The following is a 16,249-nucleotide window of genomic DNA, read 5'->3' on the forward strand; positions in this document are numbered from 1 at the left end:
TTACAGAGCTCTTCTTACAGGGGCTACTGTAAGCTCTTGGGGGATTGGCTACATTAGGGGTGTGTCGTCTAATATGCAAAGGAGTTCCTGCTACAAAAAGAGCCCTGGTTGCATTTATTGGTTGCATTTATATCCCGCCCTTCCCTCAAGCGGGCTCAGGGTGGGTAACATCAGAGTTATAAACCTTAAAATCATTGTCAGAGCAAACACTTAAAAACATTCAACTTAAAAGCACATTTAAAATGAGTCAACTAAAGATGGCAATATATCTATAAATCTAACAGCGAAGGCGCCCCCTGTGTGCGGATATCTAAATCCGCACATCAGGGGCACCTGGGGGGCAGGGAGATTTTCCTGCACACTTGGGGCAGTCCGGTGTTCGGGGATGGAGGGAGGCTTACCTGCTGCTTCTGCTTCCTCCTCTTCCACCCTCGCGAGTATCGCGGGTCCCCTTTCTTGTATTCTATATATCTGTTTAGACAATCTATATATCTGTTTAGACAATTGCCATCTTTAACATTTAATTATTCCCAGCTCTTGTCATAGTTGCTGTTTACTGCTGTGAGATCTCTTGGTTTTTCCTTATGTCCCTAGAAGGGAAGAAGCTGAAGACTTAATTAAAAAAAAAAAAAGGAAGCTGGGAAATCAGACCACCTGCTCAGTCTATCATGACAACTGTATATCAATATAGTGCTGTTTTTCTTAATGTAGCTATGATATCAATATAAGCATGCACAAAACAATAAAAAGGGGGGGTGCTATGATATCACCAATGACAACAGCACCCTCCCTTGAAAATACTGATTATTTAAGTCATGTGCGGAAGAGTGGCCAGGGCTCTTTTTGTAGCAGGAACTCCTTTGCATATTGGGCAACACACCCCTAATATAGCCAATCTTTCAAGAGCTTACAGAGCTCTTCTTACAGGGGCTACTGTCAGCTATTGGAGGATTGGCCACATTAGGGGTGTGTCGCCTAATATGCAAAGGAGTTCGTGCTACAAAAAGAGCCCAACTGTAAAAATGCAGAGAGAGGGCAGACAGGTGGAAGAACTGTGCCTAAATTGATTCCGATGCTTATGGACCGACTGCCAAGAAAATCAGGAGTAAGTCAAGCATGCGGGAAAGCCCCCTCTCAGCCTAGCCTACCTCACAGGATTGTAATGAGGATAAACTGAGCACAGAACAATGTACACCACCCTGACCTCTCTGGAGTAAATGCATGTTAAGGATAATTTTTTTAAAAAGTCATACAAGTACTGGGCCCATCTATAGCTGTTCCTTTACTTCCTCCTTCCAGCCTTGAAACACTGGTGACTAAAGCCCTGTTCACACGTTACAGTGAATGTACAGACATCCTGCTGTTACACGTGTACACCTCTTTGTAAGAAAGAGCCAACGCACATTCACTTTGCAAGAGAAACCGGGGACCAGTACCTGGATAAACTGTGTGGTTTCAGTCACTCGTTCTGCTGTACCTGCATGGACTGTCATGTGAAAATCACTCCGTGTACATACAAAGAACAACCAAGTGTACACTGGTACACAGACTGAATGTGTATTCATGGTAACCTGCCAACAGGGCTTCGGCGTACACTCGCTGAGGCCAATATATACACTTTACCTTGTGCGCCAACTAAAAATTATCTCCAGTCTTGTGGATACAAGGACTGACATGCTTTTCCACTGGTCTCGGCCTTTTCAGGGATCTGTGTGTCCCGCTTCGTGACACAGAGACATTTGATCAACTGGTCCTCACAAGAGGCCTGGCATGGCTTTTGTTTGCGGACAGGGTTCACTCACGTTACTCATCAGCCCCTTGAAGACCACCAGTTCCGCCTTGAGCTGCTCCACCTTCATGGCCAGCTCCTCCTGACAAGCTTCGGCCTCTTGAGCCTCCTGTCAGAGAGAGAGAGAGAGAGAGAGACTCCCCAGTCAGAACTCCCAAGCGTGGGGAAACCGGACCAGGGGGCAAAGAAGCATCAGGAACGGGAGTCCCCTTACCTCATTAAGCTCGGTGACCTGGTCTTGCAGCTGAACGCGCAACGTGTACTCCTCTTCCCACCTGATGAGGTACAGCAGACAAACATGAATACACACGAGGCTGCCTTATAGTGAATCAGACCCTTGGTCCATCGAAGTCAGAACTGTCTACTTAGGCTGGCAGTGGCTCTCCAGGTTCTCAGTCAGAGGTCTTTCACATCACCTGAATCCTTTCAGTTCGGCGTTGTGGTTAAGTGCGCGGACTCTAACCTGGGAGAACCGGGTTTGGTTCCCCACTCCTCCACTTGCGCCTGGCTGGATGACCTCGGGCAAGCCGTAGTTCTGTCAGAAGTGTTCTTGAAAAAGAGCAGTTTCTGTCAGAGCTCTCTCAGCCTCACCTACCTCACAGGCAGTGTTCCCTCTAAGCTGAGTTAGTATGAGCTAGCTCACAGTGTTTTAGCCTCTGGCCCACACATTTTTGTCTGAGCTCAGGAAGGATGGCTCCAGAGCAAACTGATTTATGCAGCAGCCAAATTGCTCACTCACAACTTTAATGCCAGTCGCTCACAAAGTAGAATTTTTGCTCATGAGACTCCACAACTTAGAGGGAACATTTGCTCACAGGGTGTCTGTTGTGGGGAGGGGAAGGGAAAGGAGATTGTAGGCCACTCTGAGACTCCTTCGGGTAGTGAAGGGCGGGGTATAAATCCAATCTTTTCTTCATGTACAAGCAACTGGGATTTGTCCATGCCTCATACCTTGTATTTAGATTCCATTTAACATGTTTGATCTGCAGTGCAACAACGCTGACAACTATAGGTAAGCAGACTCCCTTGGGTAGTGACGGGCGGGGTATAAAACCAATCTCTTCTTCACTTCTTCTTCAACTGGAAAGGTGGGGGATTGAACCTGGGACCTTCTGCATGCCAAGCTCTGCCACTGAGCCACTCCTTGACCAGTGAAGATCACCAAACTGTTTCACATTCAGGGAGGAGGATCCTTTTCCCTCCTGTTGATTTCCATGCCTGGCACAGGAAACTTTCCTTGGGGCTCTGGAGTGCTCAAGGAATTGGCCATGGGGCAGACACCCCCTCTGGAATGTGTGGCTAGGACAGCTGGAGGGGGCTGTGCCCTTCGTACCTCTCTGGTCTCGTGCTGAATGGGCCGGCTACTCGCAGCAGTTTGTTGGGAGCAGACCCAGGAAAGCCACCGCAAGCTATGTTTAGTAAACCCACCGCAAGCCCCAGCACCAGAATAAGCCACACTGACAGATGACCCCCCTCCCACCTGCCACCTCTCCTTTGCTATGTTGGGTAGGCCTCATCCATTTCTGGATTGCCGGAGTTAGCACTCCTTATTCCTTCCTCCACATCTATACCTGGCACTCAGCTGTCCCGGGACTACGGAGTAGCATTTGACTCCGGGGAGATAACTAGGTCAGTGCGGATATCTGGTCTCTGTTAGGTTCAGCCAGGACAGGCAAGTGAGCTGAGGGCGGCTTACAACCAGTGTTCCCTCTAAGCTGAGTCCGTGCGAGCTAGCGCACAGTTTTTTAGCCTCCGGCACACAGAATTTTGTCTCAGCTCGGGAAGGAGGGCTCCAGAGCAATCTAATTTATGCAGTAACCAAATCGCTCGCTCACAACTTTAATGCCAGCAGCTCACAAAGTAGAATTTTTGCTCACAAGACTCCACAGCTTAGAGGGAACGTTGCTTACAACATATCAGCCTGGTGGCACTCTCTGCCAAGTGACGTCTGTGCTTGTCTGAGCTATTACAGTTTCGCAGGGCATGTAAGGCGGAGATGTGCCGCCAGGCCTTTGGTTGAGGCCAGCAACGGTTCCTTACATCTGCCTGGCTCCCCCCCCCCCCCTGAATGCTAGCACCACCATCTTGTTTCTAAAAGGTTTAAATGTTCTGAATGTTTTATCTGAATCATTAGCATTCAAATGGCTCCACTGCCCCCTAATGCCACGCAACACATCAGAGTGGAACGGCCCAGACACAGAAGACTTGTTGTGTCTCTGGAAGCAACACTGCAAAAGAAGACGAAGAAGAGATTGGATTTATACCCCGCCCTTCACTCAGAGCGGCTTACAAACTCCTTTCCCCTCCCCTCCCCACAACAGACCCCCAGTGAGGTAGGTGGAGCTGAGAGAGCTCTGACAGAAACTGCTCTTTTTCAATAACAGCTCTTATCAGAACTATGGCTTGCCCAAGATAATCCAGCCAGGTGCGAGAGGAGGAGTGGGGAATCAAACCCGGTTCTCCCAGATTAGAGTCCGCGCACTTAACCACTACACCAAACTGGCTCCCATCCAAGACGAAGACGAAGGTACCAGTGCAAGATGAAGGTACCAGTGAGCCAGTTTTGTGTAGTAGTTAAGAGCACGGACTCTATTCTGGGAGAACCGGGTTTGATTCCCCACTCCTCCACTTGGACCTGCTGGATGACCTTGGGTCCCCACAAGTTCTCTCACAGCTGTTCTCTCAAGGACAGTTCTGGAAAGAGCTCTCTCAGCCTCAGCAACTCACAGGGTGTCTGTTGTGGGGAGGGGAAGGGAAAGGAGTTTGTAAGCCGCTCTGAGTGAAGGGCGGGGTATAAATCCAATCACTTCTCTTCTTGTCTTCCTCTTCTAATTTGAACCTACACTTTAAGGTTAAACTGTAGTGTTGGGCTCTCCCTAACCAAGGAAATTCAAAACCAGAGTCCCCCTTTCCCCTTCCGTCACTAGGAATTCATGACACCCGTTGCAGAAATTGGCAGTGAATGCAGATTCCACCATCTGGAGAATCTCATGGCGAATGCAGGTAGAGGTGTGTGTGTGTGTGTGTAAAGCATGGAGTGAGCAGTCTAATTTAAAACACCCATAGAGAATTTAGGATGGAGGAAACAGCAGCAGAATAAAACTGTGCAAGCAAGCACCTGTATGCCACTAACATCAGTTCTTCTCGGTACCTATGCTAGGTTCCTTTAATTCATACAATAAGGAACGGAAAACGCAGTTTGCTTTAGAAATCCACACTGGGGGGGGGACAAAAAATGAAAGGGAGGAAGAAGGGCGGGGGTAAGTGTCCACAAGCCACATGACAATCCCATAGGGTTTTCAAGGCATTGTAAACAGCCCTGAGTCCTGCGTAAGTGGGGAAGGGCAGTTAAGAAATCTAATGAAATAATTTTTTAAAAAAAAATTTAAGAGAGAGGAATGGAGGTGGGGTAGTGACCCTGAGCTTCCTTGGTGGTCTCCCATCCAAGCAATAACCAAGACCAACCCTGCTTAGCTTCCAAGATCTGACTAGAATGAGCAAGCCTGGGCCATCCAACTCAGGGCAGTCCTGTCTTTTACTGCATAAAATAAATGCCAGTTTAAAACAGTCTCTCCCCCCCACCCCGCGCACAGCTGCACTGCCATTTTGCCTTGCCTAAAATAAGTGGAATTTTTTCCCTCTAGCGAAGCCCATGCCAAGCAGCCAGTATGCCAAAGGACTCGGCCTGCTCCTCTCGCTCACCCACACTGCAGGACAAGAACTGGCTATTACTCATCGCTTCTTGGGAGAGAGGAAGCCAGAAAGCTAGGCAGAAAAGCAAGAAAGAATGACTTGGGGAAGAAGGCCAGGTAGGAAGTCAAACTGAAAGCTCAAATATTTCCCTGCAAAATAAGTCTAACATTGCCTCCTAGGGGGAGTGGGGGAAAAAAATCAGTGGTTTGAAATTGTAGCAAGCTTCCTTCAAAATAGCACGGTTTAATAAAATGAAATCTGAACTCATTATAAGCATGTTCGCAAGTCAAATTTTTGGTATCAATTTTTAAAGCTGACTCCATGGCCAACTATCAAAACATACACTGAATTAATTAACGCTAGTCCACAGTCTTCTAATGTCATATTTATAATGCAAGATGAAAAAGAAGAGGAGGAGGAGACTGGATTTATTCCCAGCCTTCACTACCCAAAGAAGTCTCACAGTGGCTTACAATCCCTTCCCCTCCCTACAACAGACACCCTGTGAGAAGAAGAAGAGGAGGAGGAGGAGATTGGATTTATACTCCGCCCTTCACTACCCAAAGGTGTCTCGGAGTGGCTTACAAACTCCTTTCCCTTCCCCTCCCCACAACAGACACCCTGTGAGGTAGGTGGGGCTGAGAGAACTCGAGAACTGCCCTTGAGTGAACAGCTCTGAAAGAACTTGTGACTGACCCAAGGTCACACCAGCAGCTGCATGTGGAGGAGTGGGAAATCAAACCCGGTTCTCCCAGATTAGAGTCCGTGCTCTTAACTACTATACCAAACTGGCTCTCTAAGTACCTGAATGTTACAACTTGCTTTATGACTCTGCTCTCCACCTTATGGGAAGCCCTATTTTGACCTATGAAGCCCTTGCCACGGAAAGATTCTGGGCATCTGTTCTGCCAGGAAGCGTAGTCATGTTGTAGAAGGAAAATAAATGCAGTGTTATGTATTCACACATGCACATGAATGTATGCACAACTAACTTCTTATTTTGCAACCAAAGGCAGCTCAACACGAACCCTATACAAACAGTGGTTAAAATAAGTATCAGGCAACATTACCTAAAATAGAAAGCTTATTGTTAAACACTTGAGAAGCTGTACAACATGTGCCTCCCGTCCCGAGTCACAAAAAACTTTATTAAACTGTGAATCAACATTTTTCTGCTATTAAATCAAGCAACTAGCAGCAGGTACCTTCAAGCTCGTTGAGTTTAACCAGATGGGTCGGGGGAGAGAGGGAAGACTGATGTCCCCTCTGCAAACCCCCCCTTCCACTCTCCCATCCCAATGCCCCATACAGGACCAAGCCTATTTCCCTAAATTTGCCCCGTTTCCCCAAAGCGAACCTCCCCTCCAGGCTGTGAGAAGGAGATAAGCAAGATTACCTCAGGAAGGGAAGATAGGCCTTGTTCCTGCCCATTAGTGGTGGATAACCTCAGTCCCTCAAACAAGGGATAAGGGGATGCCACGGGGTACTGCGGACTCCCAAGTATGACCCTCTCCTTTCCCCTGTGGGAATGCGCTTATGCAGCAAAAAGCAGCAGAAGGCACTCCAGGACCAGGGCCGGCTCGCTCACTAGGCAAACTAGGCGTTCGCCTAGAGCAGGCCGGCCCTTAGGGGCGCCAATGCACCCCCCCGCCACAAAAAGCCCTGCATGCATCTAGTCCCTGACCGGGGGACTGCTGTCTCCGCTGCCGCCGCCTCTTTCACCCCGAGTCCGGCACCCAGAAGTGGGTGGGGAAGGAAATGAGGAGGGAGGAAGCGGACGGCACCGCCTGAAGGGCCCAGAGGCAGGGCGGCTCAGGTAGGTATGCACAGTGCATAGAGGGGGCTGGAGCAGACCTGCTACCACTTCCTCCTCCGAGATGGGCCTGCTCGGACCAGACGACTCCTCCACACCGCCCTCGGTGAGTCTCCTTGGCGCCACCTCCGCAGGAAGCGAGGAGACGCAGCACACGTGGCTGGGGGGGTCCTGGTCCCGGGGGGGAGGAGAGATGGGGGGAAGCAGGTAGGGGGGGAGAAAAAGCAGAAGGGCCCCCTCCCCACCACCACCCGATGCGCTCAGTTTAGCACCCGGCTTGAGTGCCGGAGAGGCACGCGACGGCGGGGGGGGGACACAAGGTGAGGGGGGGCGCCACAAGGCAGCGTTGCCTGGGGGGGTGCTAGTTTCGCCTAGGGCATCGAAAAACCTTGGTCCGGCCCTGTCCAGGACTCATCCTGCCCCCATCCTGCCTCCAAGGTGGGGAAAAGTTCTTACACTTTTCTCAGCTCTGGCCCTCACCGCAGCCCCTGATTTGGCGACACAGAATTCAAACAGCGAGTTTGGTATAGTGGTTAAGAGCACAGACTCTAATCGGGGAGAACTGATTTAAATTCCCCACTCCTCCCCATGCAGCCAGCTGGGGGACCTTGGGTCAGTCTCAGTTCTCTCAGAGCAGTTTGTGTCAGAGCTCTCTCAGCCCCTCCTCCCTCACAGGGTGTCTGTTGTGGGGAGGGGGAGGGAAAGGGATTGTAAGCCGCTCTGAGACTCCGAGAGTGAAAGGCGGGGTATAAATCCAATCTCCTCCTCCTCCTCTTTTTCCTTCTACTGCTCCCAGCCAAGTTTGGAAGCCTTCCTCTGGAACTTAGGAGCCCCCCACAAGCAGAAGAAACATAGGAAGGAGGACGGTTTTTGCTTTTGGCTGAGCAGGGCAGTAGGACACGCACACACTACTCGTTCAAGTCTTATCTATTTATTTCATTGATACCCCCACCCTTCTCCCCAATGCAGACCCAAAGTCGATGACATCATTCTCCTCACCTCCGTTTTATCGTCACAACAACCCTGTGAGGTGGGCTAGGGCTGAACGCCTGTGACTGGCCCAGGGTCACTCAGTGACCCAGCATGGGAGAGCGGGGATTCGAACCTGGGTCTCCCAGACCGGACATTTTGCTACACCACACCGGCTCTCCAGTCGTTCCCTTTCTCAGGACAGCCCAGCCGTGACAGATTGACCGAACGTTTGGAAGTGACTCAAATATAGGCTGCATGCCACCCCTACCGCCCCACCCCCACACAATGCATAGGGTTGCCAGCTCTGGAGTGGGGAACACCTGAAGATTTGCAGGGCGGTGGGGCTTGGGGAGGGGAGGTACATCAACAGGAGACAATGCCACAGAGCCCACACACAACCCCCCAGCAATGTTCCCTCTAAGCTGTGGAGTCTTGTGAGCAGGGGCTGTTTCGTAGAAAAAGAGCTAGGGGAACTCATTAGCATAACTCATTAGCATATGCCACACCCCCTGACATCACCGGAAGTGTGTCATAAGGCCACACACCCTGATATCACCGGACGTGTGTCATGAGGCCACACACCCCGCCCCCAATGGTCCCGGCGGGAGTGCAAGGAAGCCCCGCGAAGGCCCTCCCTGGCCCCAGGCAGGCAGGGGTGGGGAGAGGCAGGGAGGAAGCAACTTACCCTCCCTCTTCTCCTGCCTCCTCCTGGCTGAATGAGGGCCGGAAGCGGGGGGCGGGGCTTTGTCGTGTGCCCCGCCCCCCGTACCTCACCCGGGGGAACTGCGATCCCCCGCGATCCCCCCCGAAATTACCTCTGCTTGTGAGCAAGAATTCTACTTTGTGAGCTACCGGCACTAAAGCTGTGAGCGAGCCATTTGGCTGTGGCATAAATTACTTTGCTCGGGAGCCGTCCTTCCTGAGCTGAGACAGAAATCTGTGAGCGGGAGGCTAAACAAACTGTGAGCTAGCTCACACTCACTCAGCTTAGAGGGAACACTGACCCCTCCCCCCCCCAGCAGCCATTTTCTCCAGGGGAACGGATCTCTGTAGTCTGGAGGTCAACTATTATAAGTGGGGGAATCTCCAGGTGCCGCGTGGAGGTCGGCAACCCAAGCGTGGGCAGGAAGGAGGGCAACCGTGCCCCCTTCTCAGTGCAATTAAATGGAAGAAAATAAATGGACGGCCCCAGGAACGCCAGCGGGATCTTTGGGGTGGGCAGACAACACGTTTGCTTCCTGATCAGTGTGAGCTGGGTGGTCACAAGAGAGTCAAGCACGGCCCCATCCTACCTTCCTTTTCTTTAGCTTTGTGGGAAGGAGTGTCAGGACTGGTTTTCCTATGGGAAACGGGGCCCCTCCTGCCCCTCACTAAATCCTCTCCCCTCCAGCCCACGGGCCCTCCCGGCTCAGGGTCTGCGCCGAGCTTCGCTTTCTCTCCTCACCAGCTGCTTGAAAACACTAACAAGGGGGAGCCGGGCAGCTGTGGGTTTCTAGAATTAGACAGGAAACCCTGGCGCCTCCCTTCCCCCTTCCCCTCGCTTAGCCTCCTTCTCTCTCCTGACCCGGCTTCTCAAGCTCATCTGCAATGCACCATTCCCTCCAAAGAGCCTCACCGCGACAGGGCCTCCCCTGCCTTCCACCCCCTCCCTCTCCCGCACAGGCCAGACAGCCAAACAGAACCGGTGCGCAGTTTCCCCGTGTGACCCCTTCCTGTCTGCCCAAGCTCACGCCTGCCTTGGCTATGCCCCGAGGAAGGAGCTTCGGTTGCAGGCCCCCTTGCTGCCCCGCCATGAGACATCCCCGGGATACAGCAAAACAAACCCCCAAAGAATCCAAGCAGCTTAAGCAGTGTAGCCCTCCAGTCACCATCCTCCACTGCAATGAACCAGCAGGCCTTCAGGAAGGTAGACGCTACTGGGAGGCCGTGTTGCCCATGGCGGTATCCCCACAGCCCCTGTTTGATAGACGGGGGACAGCCACCATTACGGGTGGGTAGGGGCATGTGCGCCCCCAAATGACAAGGAATACTCTGAAACTGGAAGAGGTTTTTATACCCCGCTTTTCACTACCTGAAGGGAGTCTCAGAGCAGCTTACGATCCCCTTCCCTTCCTCTTCCCACAACAGACATCCTGTGAGCTGAGTGGGGCTGAGAGAGCTCTGAGAGAACTGCCCTTGAGAGAACAGCTCTGAGAGAACTGTGACTGACCCAAGGTCACCCAGCTGGCTGCATGTGGAGAAGTGGGGAATCAAACTTGGTTCTTCGAGATTAGAGTCCTGCCGCTCTAACCACTACTCCAAACTGGCTCTGAATCTCATCTAGGGGGTCGTGACTGGACAGCAGGCACAAGGAGCTGTATCACCCTCCTCCCTCCGGGTATCCCCAAAGATTCCCAGACTTATTTATGTGTTTTATTTACATTATTTCTAGCCCGCTTTTCTCACAGAGATTCAAGGTGGATTACTCAGCCTAAATCGATGGAAGCGACAGGAAGGGACACCAATAAGCAATGTAATAGGATTAGGATTATAGAAATATGAAGCAAAGGTGAAACAAAGAGGAGGAGAAGGAGGAAGAGGAGGAGACTGGATTTATACCTCGTCCTTCACTTGGGAGTCTCAGAGCCGTTTACCCTCCCCTCCCCACAACAGATACCCTGCAAGGTAGGTGGGGCTGGGAGTGCTCTTTCGAGGACTGCTCTTGACAGAACTTGTGACTGACCCAAGGTCACGCAAGCAGCTACATGTGGAGGAGTAGGGGGATCAAATCTGGTTCTGCCAGATTAGATTCCGCGCTCCTAGCCCCTACACCAAGCTGCACATGACATGTTACACATTACATAAATTACACAGTAAGATACTACATACAGCAACAGATAGCACGTGCTAAGCACAGCAGTAGAGTCCAGTGTCCCTTTCCCTTTATCTTCCTGGACTATTCTGTTGTAACAATTCCCTCTGTTTCAGACGGCCAGTTTTCAGGGTCAGCAATAACAGTGGTCACTTAAATACATGCACGTGTGCTGAAGTCTTCTAGCACAACTGTCATCCACAGCACTGCCATGCTTAGAGTTGTCAGGTCCAGTGTTCCCTCTAAGCTGAGTTAGTGTGAGCTAGCTCACAGTTTTTTAGCCTCCGGCTCACACATTTTTGTCTCAGCTCAGGAAGGATGGCTCCAGAACACACTAATTTATGCAGTAGCCGAATCACCTGCTCACAACTTTAATGCCGGTAGCTCACAAAGTAGAATTTTTGCTCACAGGACTCCACAGCTTAGAGGGAACATTCCCCCCTTGCCACCGGCAGGAGATTGGGGAGGGATGGGGTTGGCAGCTCCAGGTTGGGAAACTCCTGGAGATTTGGGGACTGGAGCCTGGGGAGGACAGAGACCTCGGTGGGGCGCAATGCCACAGAGTCCACCCCTCCAAAGCATCCATCTTCTCCAGGGGAACTGATCTCTGTAGTCTGGAGGCGAGCTGGAGTTTGGGAGGATCCCCAGATCCCACCTGGAGAGGCTGGCATCCCTGTGTTTGCATGCGCACACACATCGTACAGGAATGCACTTGCCAGATATGCTAGTGAGGAATAGGTTACAAGAATTTCTTTGCTGGACCCCATTCTGTTACCAAATGTATGCTTGAGGGAAGCTTGCGAGTATTTAACCAGTCTGGTATTTGTCATGTACACACACAGCTCCACTAAGAGGGTAAAGGTAAAGGTTCCCTTGCTCGAAAAGCCAGTCGAATCCGACTCTAGGGTTGCGGTGCTCATCTCCGTTTCCAAGCCGAAGAGCCAGCGCTGTCCGAAGATGTTTCCGTGGTCATGTGGCCGGCATGACTAAACACCAAGGCGCACGGAACGCTGTTCCCTTCCCACCGAAGTGGTACCTATTTATCTACTTGCAATTTCTTGCTTTCGATCTGCTAGGTTGGCAGGAGCTGGAACTAGAGACGGGAGCTCACTCCGTCGTGTGGCAACTCGGGTCTCGAACTGCTGAACTACCGACCTTCCACAGCCTGCAGTTCAGCGTCTTAACCACTTGAGCCACCGCAGCTTCTAAGAGGGTACATGAGATGAAAGATTAAGCATTATCTACAGTACAGGCTTAAACAGGTTCCCTAGTCCCATTTCTCCAGGGAATTATGAGAACTGTACTTCTGCAAGGAGGTACCAGGGCATAAAGTATCTCCAACGGAATTGTCAGTACCCTCAGACTATAGATCTCAGGATTCACAGAACAAAGTTACAACCCTTTCCATTGGTTTTAAAGTAATGTCAATTCAAGTCCTGTATCAGAGGGCAGGGAAGCGACTGCCCTCTTCATCATTTCTGAATTAAGGAATTAAATACCAAAAAGAAGTTTTCAAAATTTACTGACAATTTCCCCTGGATTTGGCACAGTTCAAGGCAGAGATGTGAGGCAGAAACTTCCCCACTGCTTAGTTTTCAGATGGGATATTTTCCATTTTGAAAGATCTGTTGTTCCATAAAATGAACAACGATGAAAGGGCGCCATGGCCAACTGAGTATTAGGCACATCACATCTGATTCTTTCAAGATTGTAATTTAGGCTTCCCCCCCCACACACATGACTATCCCAAGGAACTATGTGAAGGAGCACATGTAGGTTTTATTGACTTGCAAATGACAGGGGGGATAAAAATCACAAATATGTATCATAATCTTTTTATTTTTAAACTATCAAAGTTATGAAGGCATTTGATTGGTTTTGATTCAAAGCTAAAATTCTTATGTATATGCCTCCTCTCACATGAGGGAAGGGTGATTGCAAACACCACTCTTACAAGGAACTAACAAGCAATGCAAGTGATGAAGCATCGCCACTGACTTCCATGGACAAGCGTGAGATTCTTGATAGGCAGGGGTCATTTCCTGCAGGAGCGCACAGGAGCGGAGCTCCGGCAGTAAGGAGCCCAGGGGGCGGGCACATGCAACAAGCCCCGCCCCCTGCTCCCAGCAGCCCCCAGTCGGGCCACAAGGAGCAAGAAGCAGCCAGGTAAGCTGCAGAGGGGGCCCCCGCCCGCCTTCAGGCACAAGCTCTCCCTCCTCTGTGAGGGCAAATCTGCATCCTCACTGCATCCCCATAGCTAGCAATCCAAAACAGTCCAGTGTCACCTTTAAGACCAAGTTTTATTCAGGTACAAGCTCTCCCTCCTCTGTGAGGACAGATCTGCACGTTCCCCCCCCCCCCAATAGCTAGCAATCCAAAAGAGTCCAGTGGAGCCTGAGCGGCGGGTGTTGCCTTCTGACACACTTCCGGTAATGTCAGGGTGTGTGGCATATGCAAATAAGTTATGCTAATGAGCTATGCTAATGAGCTCCTGCACCTCTTTTTCTATGAAATGACCCCTGTTGATAGGTATACAACCATCCACAGCTCTTTGGGTGTGCTTAAATTGGTGCATCATCAGTGTTCTGTGACTTTGGGTTTTCTTTCTTAAACAATTTAAGGGGAAAACAGGTTGTAGGGAAGAAACTATCATGCCAATAAAATAATTTCCACATAAAGCTTTGAATTTGTTTCAATATAACATTTTGATCATGCTTGATTTATTTTTATCTCATCAGATACTGCAGTTCAAGTATTTGTTGCCATTGACATATGAAATCAGCATCGGGTACTTTTAAAATTTGCTTACAAAATGAAAATCAGAATGAACATGCCAAATCAAATCGTGCTTTATTTAGGGCACCAGATAATTTTCCAAGTGATGTTCCAATCCTAGTTTTTCTGACAAATCCGAAAGCATAAATTTAGGGATATGGACCCAATGCCCTGTTTAAGTCCATTCGAATTCCCAACTTGTAGTGCGGAAGGGGTCTGCAGTGTCTCCTCTCTGTTTCCTGCACTTTGCCAAGCTTTCAGTTTTGAAAACTGAAACGCTCTCTGGAATTTTCCAAACTCCGCATTACTGGGTCCACGTGGACTCCATTTTCTTTCAAGGCAGTGCAACTGAGGGGTTCATGGGGAGAAGGAAATGAAAAAGAGAGGAGGGAGAAGCAGGAATTAAGCTAGAGAGGCACATTCCTTTCTGTTTGGGTAACTATTCGTTCCCTGGAATTGTGATGAGGAAACAGCCAAGAGATACACCAAAAACTCAGAGTCCTTCATGTATGTCCTCTCACAAGGTATGCTGGATTCATCCACATAGAACTGATGAGAAACTTGTGTCTGGTATGTTCACACACCCAGTTTACCTCAGCTATTTTCATGTGTTTTGAACAAAAGACTGGCTGGAGCAGAGAAATAAAGCAGCTGAAGATTTATCTGTTTCTTTTTCTCTGTACAAGCAAAAGCCTTACCTGTTCACTTTCCATATGCCAGGCTGTAGTTAACAGCAAGAAAGCCACAACGGTCCATGTAATACTTTTTATTTGGATCAATCAACATTACATAAAGATAGATTCAGGTGGGTAGCCGTGTTGGTTTGAAGTAACAGAACTGAGTCCAGTGGCACCTTTAAAGACCAACAAAGTTTAATTCTGGGTATAAGCTTTTGTGTGCATGCAGAATTAACCCAGAATTAAACTTTGTTGGTCTTAAAGGTGCCACTGGACTCAAACTTTGTTGTATGTGAAGAGTTCACCAGAACTCTTCATCAGGTTGGATGTTACAAAATAAATGGAGGTGAGGAGGGGGAAAAAAATTTTTTTTTTCAAGCCATGATTTTAAAGCCTTTTCTTCCTCGCATTCCTGTGCTTAGTGCCAGTGGGCAAGCGGATATTAAAGCAGTGCCACTGGTGTCAGGTTACACTCTAGTTCCTGTCAGCAAGCAAAAACAAATGGATGTGTCTCCACTGAAATCACAAAGGGCAGCAGTTTTCCCAGTCTCTGACACCAAGCAAGTTTCACAGGGCGAGAGCAAAGGAATTACTCTGTAGTCATTTGTATTAACTATTCTGTAGATAAATGTGCACAAGGTGTAAAGTCGTGTTGAGGGGAAATTCCCATCTGCACAGAGGTGCAAGGCTGGAGTAAAAAAAAAAGTCTCTGCTTTGCAGGTTCTGTTGTGCAAAACATCTTTTGCAGGGGATGTTTATTTTGCAGGGGATGTGTTGATTCCCTTCCCCGTGTACCAAAAGATCTTGAACCCTGGTACTTGGAGCAACACCTGTAAAATGTCCCACTGGGAAGAGGGGCTAACTACAAGATACAAGCAGAGCATCAAATGTGGGGAGAATTCGGAAACCGGAGAAGTGATAGAGGCAGTGTGGGGGCAGTGGTTAGAACCAATGCTCCCTCTAAGCTGAGTTAGTGTGAGCTAGCTCACAGTTTTTTAGCCTCCGGCTCACACTTTTTTGTCTTAGCTCAGAAGGATGGCTCCAGAGCAAACTAGTTTAAGCAGTAGCCAAGTCGCTCGCTCACAACTTTAATGCCAGTAGCTCACAAAGTAGAATTTTTGCTCACAAGGCTCCACAGCTTAGAGGGAACGTTGGTTAGAACAGCAGTCTGGAAGTTGGAAGGTGTGGGTTCAAGTCCTCCTTCTGCCCCAAAGGTCACTGGGTGACCTTGGGCCACTCGTCTCCTCTCAGATTAACCTACTTCACAGGGCTGCTATGAGAATAAAATGAGGGAAGGCGACGCTTGCTTGTGTGCTGCTCTGAAGGAATAAGGGTGGGAATAAAATGCACTGGACAGGTGGGGGTGACCTTGATCCATTCCCGATCCAGCTCTTTCCAGTCACCCACCCCACGGTTACACATGCTTGCAAGGGGAAACACACCGGGAGCAGCTTTCAGAACAAAGACAAGCAGCCTCCACCACCCCTTCTGGTTCTCCGCTCCAAAGTCTGTTCTCTTGGACACACACAAAGCTGCGTTCTACCAAGTCTGGCCAACCAGCCAATCTGGGTCGGTCTTGTCTCCTCTGACGGGCAGCAGTTCCCTGGGGTCCTGAGCAGGGGTCCTTCACATCACCTAACTAGAGATGCCCCGGGGACTGAACCAGGGACCTTCTGCAT

General features: G+C 49.8%; 1 protein-coding gene across 1 annotated transcript in view; it reads right to left on the reverse strand.

The window, feature by feature from the left end:
* IFFO1 (intermediate filament family orphan 1) overlaps window positions 1–16,249 on the reverse strand; it is a 37,962-nt gene that overhangs the window by 15,642 nt on the left and 6,071 nt on the right. Inside the window, exons 3-4 of the mRNA XM_015420730.1 lie at window positions 2,004–2,064; window positions 1,803–1,898 (exon numbers count right to left, since the gene is read on the reverse strand). Coding sequence (XP_015276216.1) covers window positions 1,803–1,898; window positions 2,004–2,064 — 157 coding nt within the window. The remainder of the gene's footprint in view (window positions 1–1,802; window positions 1,899–2,003; window positions 2,065–16,249) is intronic.

Source organism: Gekko japonicus, unplaced genomic scaffold (genome assembly GCF_001447785.1).
Source record: "Gekko japonicus isolate JY-2015 unplaced genomic scaffold, Gekko_japonicus_V1.1 scaffold1516, whole genome shotgun sequence".
Classification (NCBI taxonomy): domain Eukaryota; kingdom Metazoa; phylum Chordata; class Lepidosauria; order Squamata; family Gekkonidae; genus Gekko; species Gekko japonicus.